At 28.4% G+C, this 12,538-nt stretch overlaps 1 protein-coding gene across 5 annotated transcripts in view; it reads left to right on the plus strand.

The window, feature by feature from the left end:
• LOC135922936 (homeobox-like protein HDP1) overlaps positions 1-12,538 on the plus strand; it is a 42,330-nt gene that overhangs the window by 25,543 nt on the left and 4,249 nt on the right. For 4 of the 5 annotated variants that reach the window (XM_065457475.1, XM_065457472.1, XM_065457474.1 and 1 more), the window contains exons 2-14: positions 5,140-6,515; positions 7,221-7,494; positions 7,668-7,872; positions 8,288-8,552; positions 8,764-8,974; positions 9,088-9,163; positions 9,295-9,383; positions 9,796-9,944; positions 10,354-10,526; positions 10,740-10,870; positions 11,052-11,148; positions 12,144-12,227; positions 12,424-12,520. In XM_065457475.1, the coding sequence (XP_065313547.1) occupies positions 5,140-6,515; positions 7,221-7,494; positions 7,668-7,872; positions 8,288-8,552; positions 8,764-8,974; positions 9,088-9,163; positions 9,295-9,383; positions 9,796-9,944; positions 10,354-10,526; positions 10,740-10,870; positions 11,052-11,148; positions 12,144-12,227; positions 12,424-12,520 (3,227 nt within the window). The remainder of the gene's footprint in view (positions 1-5,139; positions 6,516-7,220; positions 7,495-7,667; positions 7,873-8,287; positions 8,553-8,763; positions 8,975-9,087; positions 9,164-9,294; positions 9,384-9,795; positions 9,945-10,353; positions 10,527-10,739; positions 10,871-11,051; positions 11,149-12,143; positions 12,228-12,423; positions 12,521-12,538) is intronic. The other variant, XM_065457473.1, reaches the window with a different exon arrangement.

A 12,538-nucleotide genomic window follows, 5' to 3' on the forward strand; every position in this document is an offset into this window, starting at 1 on the left:
AATTTATTATACATATATACCAAGTAACTAAATTACAAATGAGTTTTAAAAAAAGAAAATTACAGTTATCCTCCCTCGTCAACACAAAAGTGAAAAGCGCAGGACTTTAATTTTACATTGGATCTTTATAAAATTTAGATTTATTTTTTAGTGATGCGTCTTAAAAGGGCCAAGGGTCGATAAGTCCAGTAACCAGCCATAACATTTCGATCTTTTGAATTTGAACCGTAGTTCGGTTTTTGTTTTTAGTATGGTCCCAGAAATTCAGGAACATTATAGATAAGTATTTTTGCAACAAACTATAAAAATAAATTTAAACATTATATTCAATAATTAATTTTGCATGAAAATTTTTATATACCTTTAAAATTAAATCTGTAATGTATATTAGTGATTTGCATCTTGCCTAATTTTTCAAGCGCGGCTTAGCCTTAAATATTTTTTTTTAAAATTTGTCAGGGTGATCCAGAACAAATATTTTTTATAGAAATAAAAAAAATTACTTTCCCCCCACCCCCAGTCCGCCCCTGGTTTATTTAAATATAACGGCCAAGAATTATAAAATATATCAATTTATTCCACAAAATTGAGTGATATCATATTTAAAAATTTAGGCCCAACCGGGGTGGAATTTTTTTTTAATATTAGGCCTAACCCACTCCGAACTCAAGATTATTTTTTAAAAATAGGCACAGGGGCGGACTAGCCATAAGACCCGGTAGGCTTTTTGCCCACGAGGCCGCGAAAAAATGTCGATTTTTGAGGCCGATAAGAGGAAAATATCAAAATAGAGGCCAATTAGAAAAAAATTATATTTATGTTCACATTATTTTCTCTTATCATTTATTAATTTTAATGATATCTCTATGATTTGAATATCACATTCCTTGAGAATTGTCATGTTGTTTACTATATTGTAATACATAATATATCCATAAAGTGGCTTGATGCTACACATCATTACCATGTTCTTTTCTTTGTTTTTTTTCAAATGAAGTGAAAACGCTTCCGTTTGAGTAGAGTGTAAGCTAAGTTTATTAATTTATTATATTATATTTTTATACATTGATTTATTGTAGAAATAATATAGCCAACATTTCTTATTCGTAATTCATTAAAATAAAATAAAATCCAGGTCGGTGAATCAGATAAAAGGATGGATGCTTGGGTGAAACAGAATAATTCATCTGGACAAAATAAGTTGAGAAGGCTGCAAAAAATAGGTGAGATAAGGTGGTGGGCAAGTGAAAAAGCCCTTAGATGGATATATGAGAGAGCTTGCTCCCAATAACGATAAAGGCACTTCAATTTATAAAGATAATAAATAATTTGAGACAAAAACTTGATAATTTTTAAGACTCTACAGCTAAAATATATTTGGAAATTTTAAAATAATGTGGCCTCTGTCATATCTTCAAACTAAAAAAATTAGGTACTTTGTCAGCATGGAAAATGAAAACATCGATTCAAAATAAAGCAATAAAATGGCTGCTAATTTAAATGAAACATTTTCATATTTATAGCTTCCGGAGAGTATCTGGGTACAAAATGCTCTGTTAAAAGATCGAATAGGACGAGTGAAGAGAATATATAGTGACAAATGCCAAGATGAACGTCCTCAAGAATCGATTGACCTTTATAGGTTCGAACTATTTCTTCTGCGAATTGAGAGCTTATCTTTAATGTGTGATATTTGCATCCAAGACATTTTGATGAAATAAATAGTAAAGGTATTTCTGAAAAGGCCTTGGAAAAACTGGCACAATTGGCATATATATTGAGTTTTAAATTTCATAACGAATTATGTTCATTTGCCAGTGTATTCAAAGATTTGGTAGCAGAATTAAATGAAACGGACGATGATATAGCATGTACAAGTGAGGAGTCAAATGAAGAATGGAATATTACAATATGATAATAAATCAGAGTGTGATAATAAATGTAACAAGTGATAAATAAGCGTGTATGAAATTCTTAAAAGATACAATTATGCATACAAATGACATTAATTTATTTTTGGCATATGAATATATAATTAACTTTATCATTTACCCAGGTTAATTGCGAGAAAGCATTTAGTAAATTAAAAATTATAAAAATAAGCTAAGAGCTAATATTGACCAAGAAAAATTAGAAGCGTTTTTAATGATGTCAGTTGAACGTGAACTATTAGCGTAGATTGAACTAGAAGATATTCCTGTATATTTGCGCAAAGGTTCAAAGTTAATGAGAGATTTATTAACGTAAAAATTATATATTTTCAGAAATTTTATTCTCTGTAATATTGTATAACTGCATTAATTTTATATTTATAATTAATTGATTTAATATATTGAGTATGCATTTTTTTTATATTCAACATGTGATGTATGATTTGATTTTATAGTGCAATATCGTTGTAAATCTAATATAAAATATATATTTTCAATGAATATTATTTTATATAGGTAATGAATATGATTTTAGATGTGCATTTTTTTAAAATAAAATATATGATTATCGTATAATACTATTCTTTTTTTTACTAAAATGTAAATAGTTTAAACTTATTTTCAAAAAATAAGAAGTAATAAAAATCATATAAATCAAAGAAGCCAATTAAGGGAACCCGGTCGAATACTGGGCAAAAGTGGGCCGGCCCGCAAAATGGGGGTATGGGGGCGAAGTCCTCAAATGAGACCGCTATAAAAAATGCCCGCGAGGCCGTAGCGTCGCCAGTCCACCCCTGAATTGGCAGACCCGTATTCGCCCCAGCGGTTGCAGATCTCTAATATATTTTATAGATGATCAATCGTCCATACGGACAGAACTGCCGCAGTCCCGTCCTTGATCAACTTTCTTGAGAGCCCCATTTAAGGTAAGGGTCTTTGTGACGCATTCCTTCTTTCAAAAAAGACAATTTATTTTTACAAATTTATTAGAAAATTATTGGCAGAGATGGATATGGGCGCGTTCCGTTGGGTAGCGTCTTTGGAACAGGTCCCATCCCGGTAGAGCGATTAGCGTCCCTAATAACATGCCCTGACAGACTTTTGATATCACTATGTATATTACTTAAGAATTTTTCTTTATGAAAAAGGTCTTTAAATTTTGAAACATTTTAATTTTTATCAAACTCCCTAGCATTTATGTTTGTTATATTAATAAAATTTTTGCTTTTTAAAAATTTGGATGGACCTGGGTGAATCGGACATAATTTTTAAAATTATAATTATTAGGCCGGACTGGGCAGACTTCGTAGGGAAAATTGCCAGATATCAAACTCGACTCGGGTCTAGATAAAAAAAATGTGGACCATATCTAATCAGACCTACTAAAACAAGTGCGATGCAGGGTTCTACTCCAAGTCCAAACTCTAAGCCTAAAAATCACAAATCAGGCCAGGCCGAATTTCAATTTTTTTATAAAAATATAATTAACCAAGTTGAAAAAAATTACCACGATGAGTATTTTAGCATTTATTCGTTTTCCATTTTTAAATTTCCTCTATAAAACTATTTACAAAATACGGTGAAAATTATTTATAATGAAACAAAATTAAAAAAATTCAAGTCGAGTCTAAAAATAAGATCCATTTAATAATTTTTTAGGCTAGTCGAACTTAAAAATGTAAATGTTATAAAATCTGGACTAGATCCAAAATAAATTGACACCTTATATGTCTTGATAAATATTTAAGTTATTTTATTTTGATAAAATGAGGTCTTTTTGTACTTTTTAAGGGAGATTCATAAGAGGTCTTTTGTTACTTTTTTTTAAATAAATATTTATTAATCTATGCCTTAGGGATTGATAACAATTGCGACTCAATTTTCCGATGGTATATTTTATTTATCCAAATTAATTTTACATTTAAAATTTTTATTTATTTATTTTTATAAATTTTTGACTTTCATAATTTTGTTGACCGCTCCAAAAATAAAAAACCAAAAATGGTCGCTTTTTTAAAATTATTTTGCAACATAATAAACACCTTAAATTTTGTAGCTAGTGAGAAAAAATAGAACCCTCGTGGATAAATATTTTTATGATGTTCAGTTCTGGTTCGGATTCCGATATAATGTGGGTTAGTCCAGGTCTGTTTCATTAATTTTGGATTACACTAGCTTTTAACATTATAAATTATATAACAATAACAAGATAACTCCCAATTTATTCTTAATTAAATAATAATTTTAGTATTAGTGTAATGACGTAAGTATACCATTTGAGATTGAAAGGGAGAAATAAAATAAAAATTATTTGTTATATGACCAAGACTGCATGCATGTTTGGTTTCATACATTTAAATGTAGAAGAAGAATATATTACCGTTTCTTATCTAATGGCGACGTTTAAAAATTTTTATAAATAATATTGAAAGCTTAAGAATAAATTTTATCTGATTTAGTAGAGATATATATAAGTATATTTATAATTTACAGGTTGGTGAGCACAGTTTTAATAAAAAGGGCGGGGGGGGGGGCAAAAATAAGTAAAGTCTAAATATTAGATTTATATAACGTTAAGTATACAAATAGAACACTCTCTAGTATAACATATATAAGTAAGATGTTTCTTTATAAATATATACTCTACCCAACAATATTGATTTTGTACATTACAAACATGTGCTTAACCTCAAGTTTAAAAAAAATTAATAAAGTTATCTTTTTTTATTTGCAAATTTAAATGTCAATATCATGTTAAAATCAATTTGTTTGATTGACCTTAATTTATAATCCTATTAATAAGTGGTTTCAAATTATGCATAATAATAATTTTTATTATTCGTTTGAGATTATATAAACATAAATGTTAATTCTTCTTCTTTATTTTAGGAAGAAATGTTTATTTTTTATATCAAAATTGTCAAGAACATTCAATAAAATTAATATATATTTTAAGCATATATATTTGTTTCATTTTTTATCTTATATTTTATAAAAATATACAAACAATTATTTTGCTGTGTGTTAGCTTTATTATGTCAAAATTGGCATTTAATTTGAACTTATAGAAAAAATGATGTTATGGTCATGGTGAATTAATATTCCATTTTTGTAAAAAAATTGAACAAAATAAAGTTTGTTATAGATTCTTACATTTTTCTTAAAATTTCCATATTTTTTTAAAAACTAAATTAAATTTATCCAACAGCTAATTTCAGGAAAGAAAAAGGTGGTATTAACTCAAACAACTCCGGCCATAAGGAAAAAAACTGTAGACCTGATTTAACCACACTTTACGACGCAAATGAAAATGGCACGAACGACTGTTCGAATCCACGCAGACATGAACTAACCCTGAAATCCCCGCTCAAAACTCATTCTTCTAACTCTTCCAGCATTATTTTATGCTCGGCCGAGCTAGATGCAAACCATCAGAATATCAACAATATAAATAACCCATCCAATTCAAATAACTATGTATCTAATAAAGAACATCACAAAACGCTCAACCAAAAAATGAAAAAGTTGACCACAAACCTGGGAAACACCCTGCCAAATCTATTCCACGGGCCTCTGAATAAAAGACGCCATAAAAGTGTCACTAAAAGTATCGATGAGAATCATTTCGATCATGAAGTTACAGAGGAAAGAGATGAATCGAAGAAAGGTAAGGACGATCTATCCCCATCGTCAAAACTTATTGGTGAAAGTGGTGGAGGTAAGCTAAGTCAGACCGACACTTCCAACGGCACAAAAAACTATGCTCTGAGCAAGATGAGATGGGGCAGCCTGGGCCGGGATCAGATTAAGAAAGCTTCCAAGAACAATCACTGCAAAGAATCAAAGGATGATGGTTACGAGAGAGTAAAAAATGGGTCTGTGAAGCTTATAAATGTTGTTAGTAAAAAAGGTAACGATAAATCGCGCGAACCACCCTGCGATGATATAGGTTTCATAGACGGCGGCGATGGTAGTTCTATTACAGTTGGAAAATCGCACGAGAAGGAGTACTTGGTAAACAGTGGTTATATTGTAAAAGATGGGAAAAATTATGCCGATATCAAAAGTTACAGAAGTTACAAAGAAGCAAAAAATGATCATTCAGCTGGCACTAAATATAGGTCGTTGTATTCAAACGCGACTACTATAAATCGTAGAGACCTTAATCACGAAGGAAGAGATGACGAGCAACCGAAGATATTAAGGGCCAAAATAGTGAACTCCCCACCAATTTCCACCTCAACTCGAAGCCTGATATCTGTTTCTCCTGCAAAAGAAATTATCAGACCCAAGATATCCTACATTGTACCAGCTCGTATCAATACCTTGACGTTACCGGATAAGTGTAGTAACGATACCCTGCATAATTATAAAGATCAAGCTGATTATTTTAATAATCATAATAAAGGTCTATACGAAATAGACGAAAATACTAATTTGTCACCTCTAAGACGAGAAAATACGCTCATATTTAAAAAGACAAATGGAATGGCCGATTCTGACGATTATCAAAACCACAGGGTATCTCCGCAAGATCGTTCCAAAGGTAGGACTACTAACATTTATCTCAACCAAAATAGCAAGGTATATTTTTTTATTAAAATTATTATAGAGTAGTTAAAAAGAAATTATGATTTTTAAAAAGTGATCAATATAGAAAGGTCTTTTTAGTCAACGAAAATGTCTATATTGAAATGATAAAGAGCATCATCATGCATTCATAGTTAGCGCGAATTGGCGGCGAAGCATATAAAATATGCTATATTTTGTATTCCTACAGATTCTAAAATAGACTGCAGAAAATAATTTAATAAACAAAGATGATAATTTGATTGGTTGATAAAAAAAAAGAATTTTAACTGGTGGAAATATACGCCCATTGGTTTAAATATAAACCTAACACTAGTCCATATATACCTATGCTTTGGTAAATAAAATGAGACATATTCTTAGGGTATTGCATTCCTAAGTTATCAGTTTGATCTTACCAATGAAGCGAAAAAGAACTTTACTGAAACTAAAACATAGACCTATCAGATGCAAGTCCGGTCTCTTAACCACTACACTATTGTGACTTTTTAAAAATCATTATTTAAATTAAACTATATAAATATTTTAAAATTTTAGTCAAATTTTGTTATGGTCGTTATTTATCATGTTATTTTTCAATATGCCTATTTTCATCTGGTCATGGTTCTACATAATATATATTATTTTACGATATTTAATCTTTACTTTAAACTTATTAAAACACAAAATGATTATAACAAATATCTATAATTATTAAAGCCACTGTATTTCGTCCCATTGCCTCGAACACCGAATTTGACTAATGGTATTAGCATGAATATACCTATAATTAAGGATGACAATTTAGATAAAGACAGCTTAACCAAATTCAACAAATATGATGATGATTTTGGCATGATGTCTGAAGTTGAAACAAGCAATACTGGTTATTTCAAGAGAACCCAGGATCAAATCAATAACTTTTCAAGGGGAAACATTTACTCACATTCACTTGACCGTAAAGGAATTTACAATCTCGAGAAACTATTATCTAGTAAGTGTTTTATTTAATGTTATATTTGATTTTTAAACCTTTTAGTTTGGGGTACAAATTAACCAAACTTATACTTGAAGCATTGGGGCAAAAAATAAAAATATATGCTAATATTTTATACTCAATATATTAACAATATTTTTTTTTAAACATATTATTTCTAAATTATTTAGATATCATATACTTGCGTTATGGGAGCGAAACAAAGCGGATATCTGTGCCGGTAGGAGGGCTGAAATACATTGAAGATGTTCGGACTCTGTTTGCTAGAACATTTCCTAAGCACTTAACCATAAGACATTTGACTAATAATTGTAGCATATACATACAAGATAATGATAATCCAAAAGACCTTTTTTACGAATTAGACGAAATAGGGTTTAATATAATAAAATAATAATGTTTCGCCAATTAACAATTTTGCAAGTTTTATGAAGGTTTGATTTTAAACAACTCCAGTTTTAAAATATCTAAAAATATTTTTTATGGTTAATTACCTTCAAATTGATTGAGCACTTGCGTTTTGTAAATTGATGTAGTGTTCTTTTTTAAAAAAATGTGGTCAATATATGGAAATATTATATTAAAAGGTAAGAACATAACAAATAAGCATAATAGTTTGCGTTTTTTTTTAATATTATAAATAGCAAAAAAGTTAAATGTTTGGAAAAAAAATTAAAGAATAATATGGAAAAATATCAGTTTATATGGTCACAAACCAGTTTTCGTTTATTTAAAATTTCCCATGGTTACACAAATTATTCTATTAACATAAAAACATGCTTTTATTAAGCGACATTGTGAATAAATCGGTCCTCAAAATCGTGGAAAATAAAGAATCCACCAATGATAAAGATTCTTTGGACCAAGAATCCGAAGAAGATTATGGCATACAAACTTGCAAACTGATGCCTGCTTCAAATAATTTCGATAAATCGAACCGCGTAAACGACGTTTCTTATTATTCCGAACCAGAACATGATTTTAGGAAATACAGGAAAGATAATTATACCGGCAGGAATTACATTTCTAATTCTTATGGATCGAGGGTTTGTTTAGTAATTTATAAAAATTTATTATATATAAATAGCCTTTTATAGATAATGAAATATTTTTTTTAAGTAGAAGTACAGTTCTCCAAGTTAATAATAAGGATTCGATTTAATTATTATAATACAAAATTGCTTGCCATCTTTATCAATTAATTATAGTTAAATATAATTCGTAAGTAAATAATCATATATAAATCTTCAAAATAAATATATTTAGGCTGGGGCTGCTAGATTAGCTGATAACAAATATTCTAGTATGTTCGCTAGTCAAATAGTTGATATAAACGGGAAAAACAATTATAGTTGTGAACGTCCCTTAGCTAAACAAATAGTGCTGCACTCCAACGAAAAACTTTCCTCTTCAATGACCGCGCCATCTAAATTCAACAAGCAAAAGCAAATATTAGACCACATGGAAGCCAAACTAAGTAATTCTCTATAATATCATTATTCTAATTGTTCCTATTCTCATATGAAACAATACATTGTTATTCATATAGTTTTATTTGCTTTAAAAATTATATGTATAATTTTATTTTAGAGAATAGAAATACATTAACTAATGCCTCAATTGATGATAGCATTAACGATTTATCTTGGGAAAATTGTGATACAAAGTATTAAATTAATTATTAGATGATATACACCATTTTATTTAATGTAACAATGCCTAATCATTTTATCCTTTTAAACAACCATAAAATTTATAAAATAAACTTATGTGTAATTATAATTATTTACACAAAAGATATAAAATGGACAATATGGAAAAAAAACTTAACGCACTATCAAATATGGTTCAACATGCCTTAGTTCGTTCATCCACTTCTGATGAAAGTATATTCATATAATAATTATTTTTAAACACATGCTATGTAAATCTAGCTCAAACGTTTAATCTTGTCAAAATATCTGATAGAAATTTTATATAATTATAAAAACTATCAGTGTAATATATAAAAAATCACTATAACTAAATTAATAACCCATTACAAAATGTATTTTACAGTTTAAAATGTTGTTTGATCGATCAAATGATAATAAACCAGGGTTTAACAAAAAATCTTGAGTGTGATTTCATCGAAATCACAAAAGATTTATTTATACAAAAAAGGTTTGGGATTTTGGTCAAAATTTGAACAAAAATCTTGCCTGAGCCTCAAAAAATCTTCAGAAATGAAAATCTTAATGTTTGATTTTGAGTAGTTTGTGAAACCCTATATTTAACTCCTATTTTATTTTATACAAGATGAAAGATTAGAATCGTCATCATTATTGAAATCCTTGCACGATAAAACACTAGAAATTAAGGTGGATGTAAAAAGTCTCAAACATTTAACAAAGATTTATACTTATGATTCGCAAAACTTTATCCAGCAAACCAAAAACAAGATGCTGGTAAATTAATTATATACAATTGCAAACAATATATTAATTGAATAGAATGTTTATAGTAGATACCTCAGGCTCATTCAAGCCCTGCCCATCCCACTGTAAAATTATATTATTTAAAACCCTGGGTTTCAAATTTTTTAAAAATAACATCTAACATATTAAATTTAAATTGTATCTATTACCTAATTGAGTACTCAAATAAATCATTTGAATTTAAAGATTCATTAAATTCTGGCGGATAATTTTCACTTTTTAAAACAATTTACAAAATTATAATATTATTAGACGTTGGCCTTCAAATTATATGTATTTAAAAATAGCCATGCCTGAAAATGGGTATTTTTGCAGATTTTTAATTCATAAATTAACTATATATGGAGAATAATTATACAATATTATTTCTTTTAAATAGTTAATTTGCAAATACGTTCCCCCGTCGGCCTTTTGTAAGCTATCTAACGCACTTTGTTCTTCCTTAAACTATTATGATTACGAAGGCCTTTTAGTAATAGAAGATGCCAGAGAACTGGTCAAAGAAATCGAAATTTATCGACAAGATATGTCAAAATTAGAAAAGATTTTGAAGTTTTTTATATATTATATTTTAATAGTATAGATATAGACAATATAGAGTCGAATTATCAATCTATATTAATGTAATTATCAATCATGACATTTTTGTGATATTATTCTCAAATTATATTGTGAAGATGTTTAAATATTAGTTTCAAGAAACTTTTAAATACAAAATATTTATTATGTTCTTAAAATAATTTTTTGAAAATTAATAAAATCAAGTGATATAGAAATATCGATCGAAGAATATAGGAATGACATCCTGCAGAAAAGATCCCAATTCCAGACGAATGACATAGAATCAATATCACTAGCTATGAACTTCGCCAATAGGGCCGTCACTGATTTAAAAAGTTTGCACATTTATAAAAAATCATTAACATACCAAATAAAAATACATAAACCAGTTTATACTGTAAATGATGATTATTTTTTTTAGTAAATGAACAAATTTTTATAAAAAAAAACTTTATTATAAATCTAAGTAATTCATTTAAAAATAAATGGAATATAATTTCACTTTTTATATCACAGACCGCTACCCGAAAATGGAACATTTAATCATTGTTGGAATCGATTTGAGTCAAATTTCATATGATGATAAAATTTCATTTAACAAAGAACGACAAATGTATGATTTTTTGCATTATATAAAATTACAATATAGTGAATTTAAACGATTTACTAATTAATTTTATATATCTAACTTGATTATATGGTTACAATGGCGAACGATTAAATTAGTCTATAGCAGATGCATTAACTAGGAATATTTGGGTCCAAGTGTGGCCCGTTGGTCCAAATTTTTTTTAAAGCATTACCCCTCATTCATAGTTTGCGCCAATTCGTAGCGAACTATGCAAAATATGCTGTATTTTTGTATTCTCCCCTGCTCGCGCTAACTGTGAATGCAGGGTTAAAGGAAAGTAATCTCAAACTCAAAATGTTTATTTTATTCTCTGTTTTAAAGTTACGCGATAAATTTAAATATTCGACAATGACATTGATTAAAAATGTTTATCTATTTTATACTATTCATTACAACATTTGAGACATAAAAAAATGAATAAAAAATAGCAATAGTTTGCACCTTCTAATTTTTTAAAAAATTTTCTTATTTTAAAATTGACATTTAACCAGGCAAAAAAGGATGAATAGGAAGGAATTACAGCATTAATACTTTTCGGGCCATAAGCCAGGCCTATATTATTGTTGATGCTGCCGCGGCCCTGATCCGCGATCTGATAAATTGGCCCTTCTAGATTCTAGCATCTGGGATTCTAACATTTTTAAAAAAATGTTTATTGCAATATATAGCATAATAAAATATTATAATATAAATTTTGTTAAATAGTAAACTAATTTATGTTATATTTTCTTGTAGTTACAATTTATTTTATTGAATGAAACAAACTTTGAAAAATAATTCTGCTTTGTGGAGTGGAAGCAGTTATTTAGGGGGCCAGGTCTCTAAATACTACCCTGTAATTATGAAGCTATCTATTAGACTAGTGTTATATAAAAATTTTGGCAAGGAAGTTTAATACAACTGCTTCGCACTATATTATTTCTATTATAAATTGTATTGTATTAATGTAAGATATTATTTAAAAAATATAATATCAGATTCTTAAAGATAGAACCCGAAAAACTACGAAATTCATTGAATAGATGCAAGAAACTTACAAACATTTTAGACTCTCTTAAAAAGTTTTCATATTCAAAATCGATTTTCTCTATCTCTCCAATTAGAAAACTTGATTGATCAATTTAAATTAGGGTAAGGGGTCAAGTGAACAAGATGTAGGAATCTAATTTAGTTTAAATATAATTAACGAGGAAAGCTTAAATGCCATTAAAACAAATCAGTATCAATATTAATCTCTAATAATAAATATTTATTTAGGATTGTGAATGCAGAAGATTCAACCTATTCAAGACCTCAAATTATAAATAATCGCCCTATCAATAGATCTCCACCTAATCAAAGTCTAAATTCAATGGTATAGGATCTTTGAGAT

Source organism: Gordionus sp. m RMFG-2023, chromosome 1, assembly GCF_954871325.1.
Source record: "Gordionus sp. m RMFG-2023 chromosome 1, tfGorSpeb1-WG-v2, whole genome shotgun sequence".
Classification (NCBI taxonomy): Eukaryota; Metazoa; Nematomorpha; class Gordioida; order Chordodea; family Parachordodidae; genus Gordionus; species Gordionus sp. m RMFG-2023.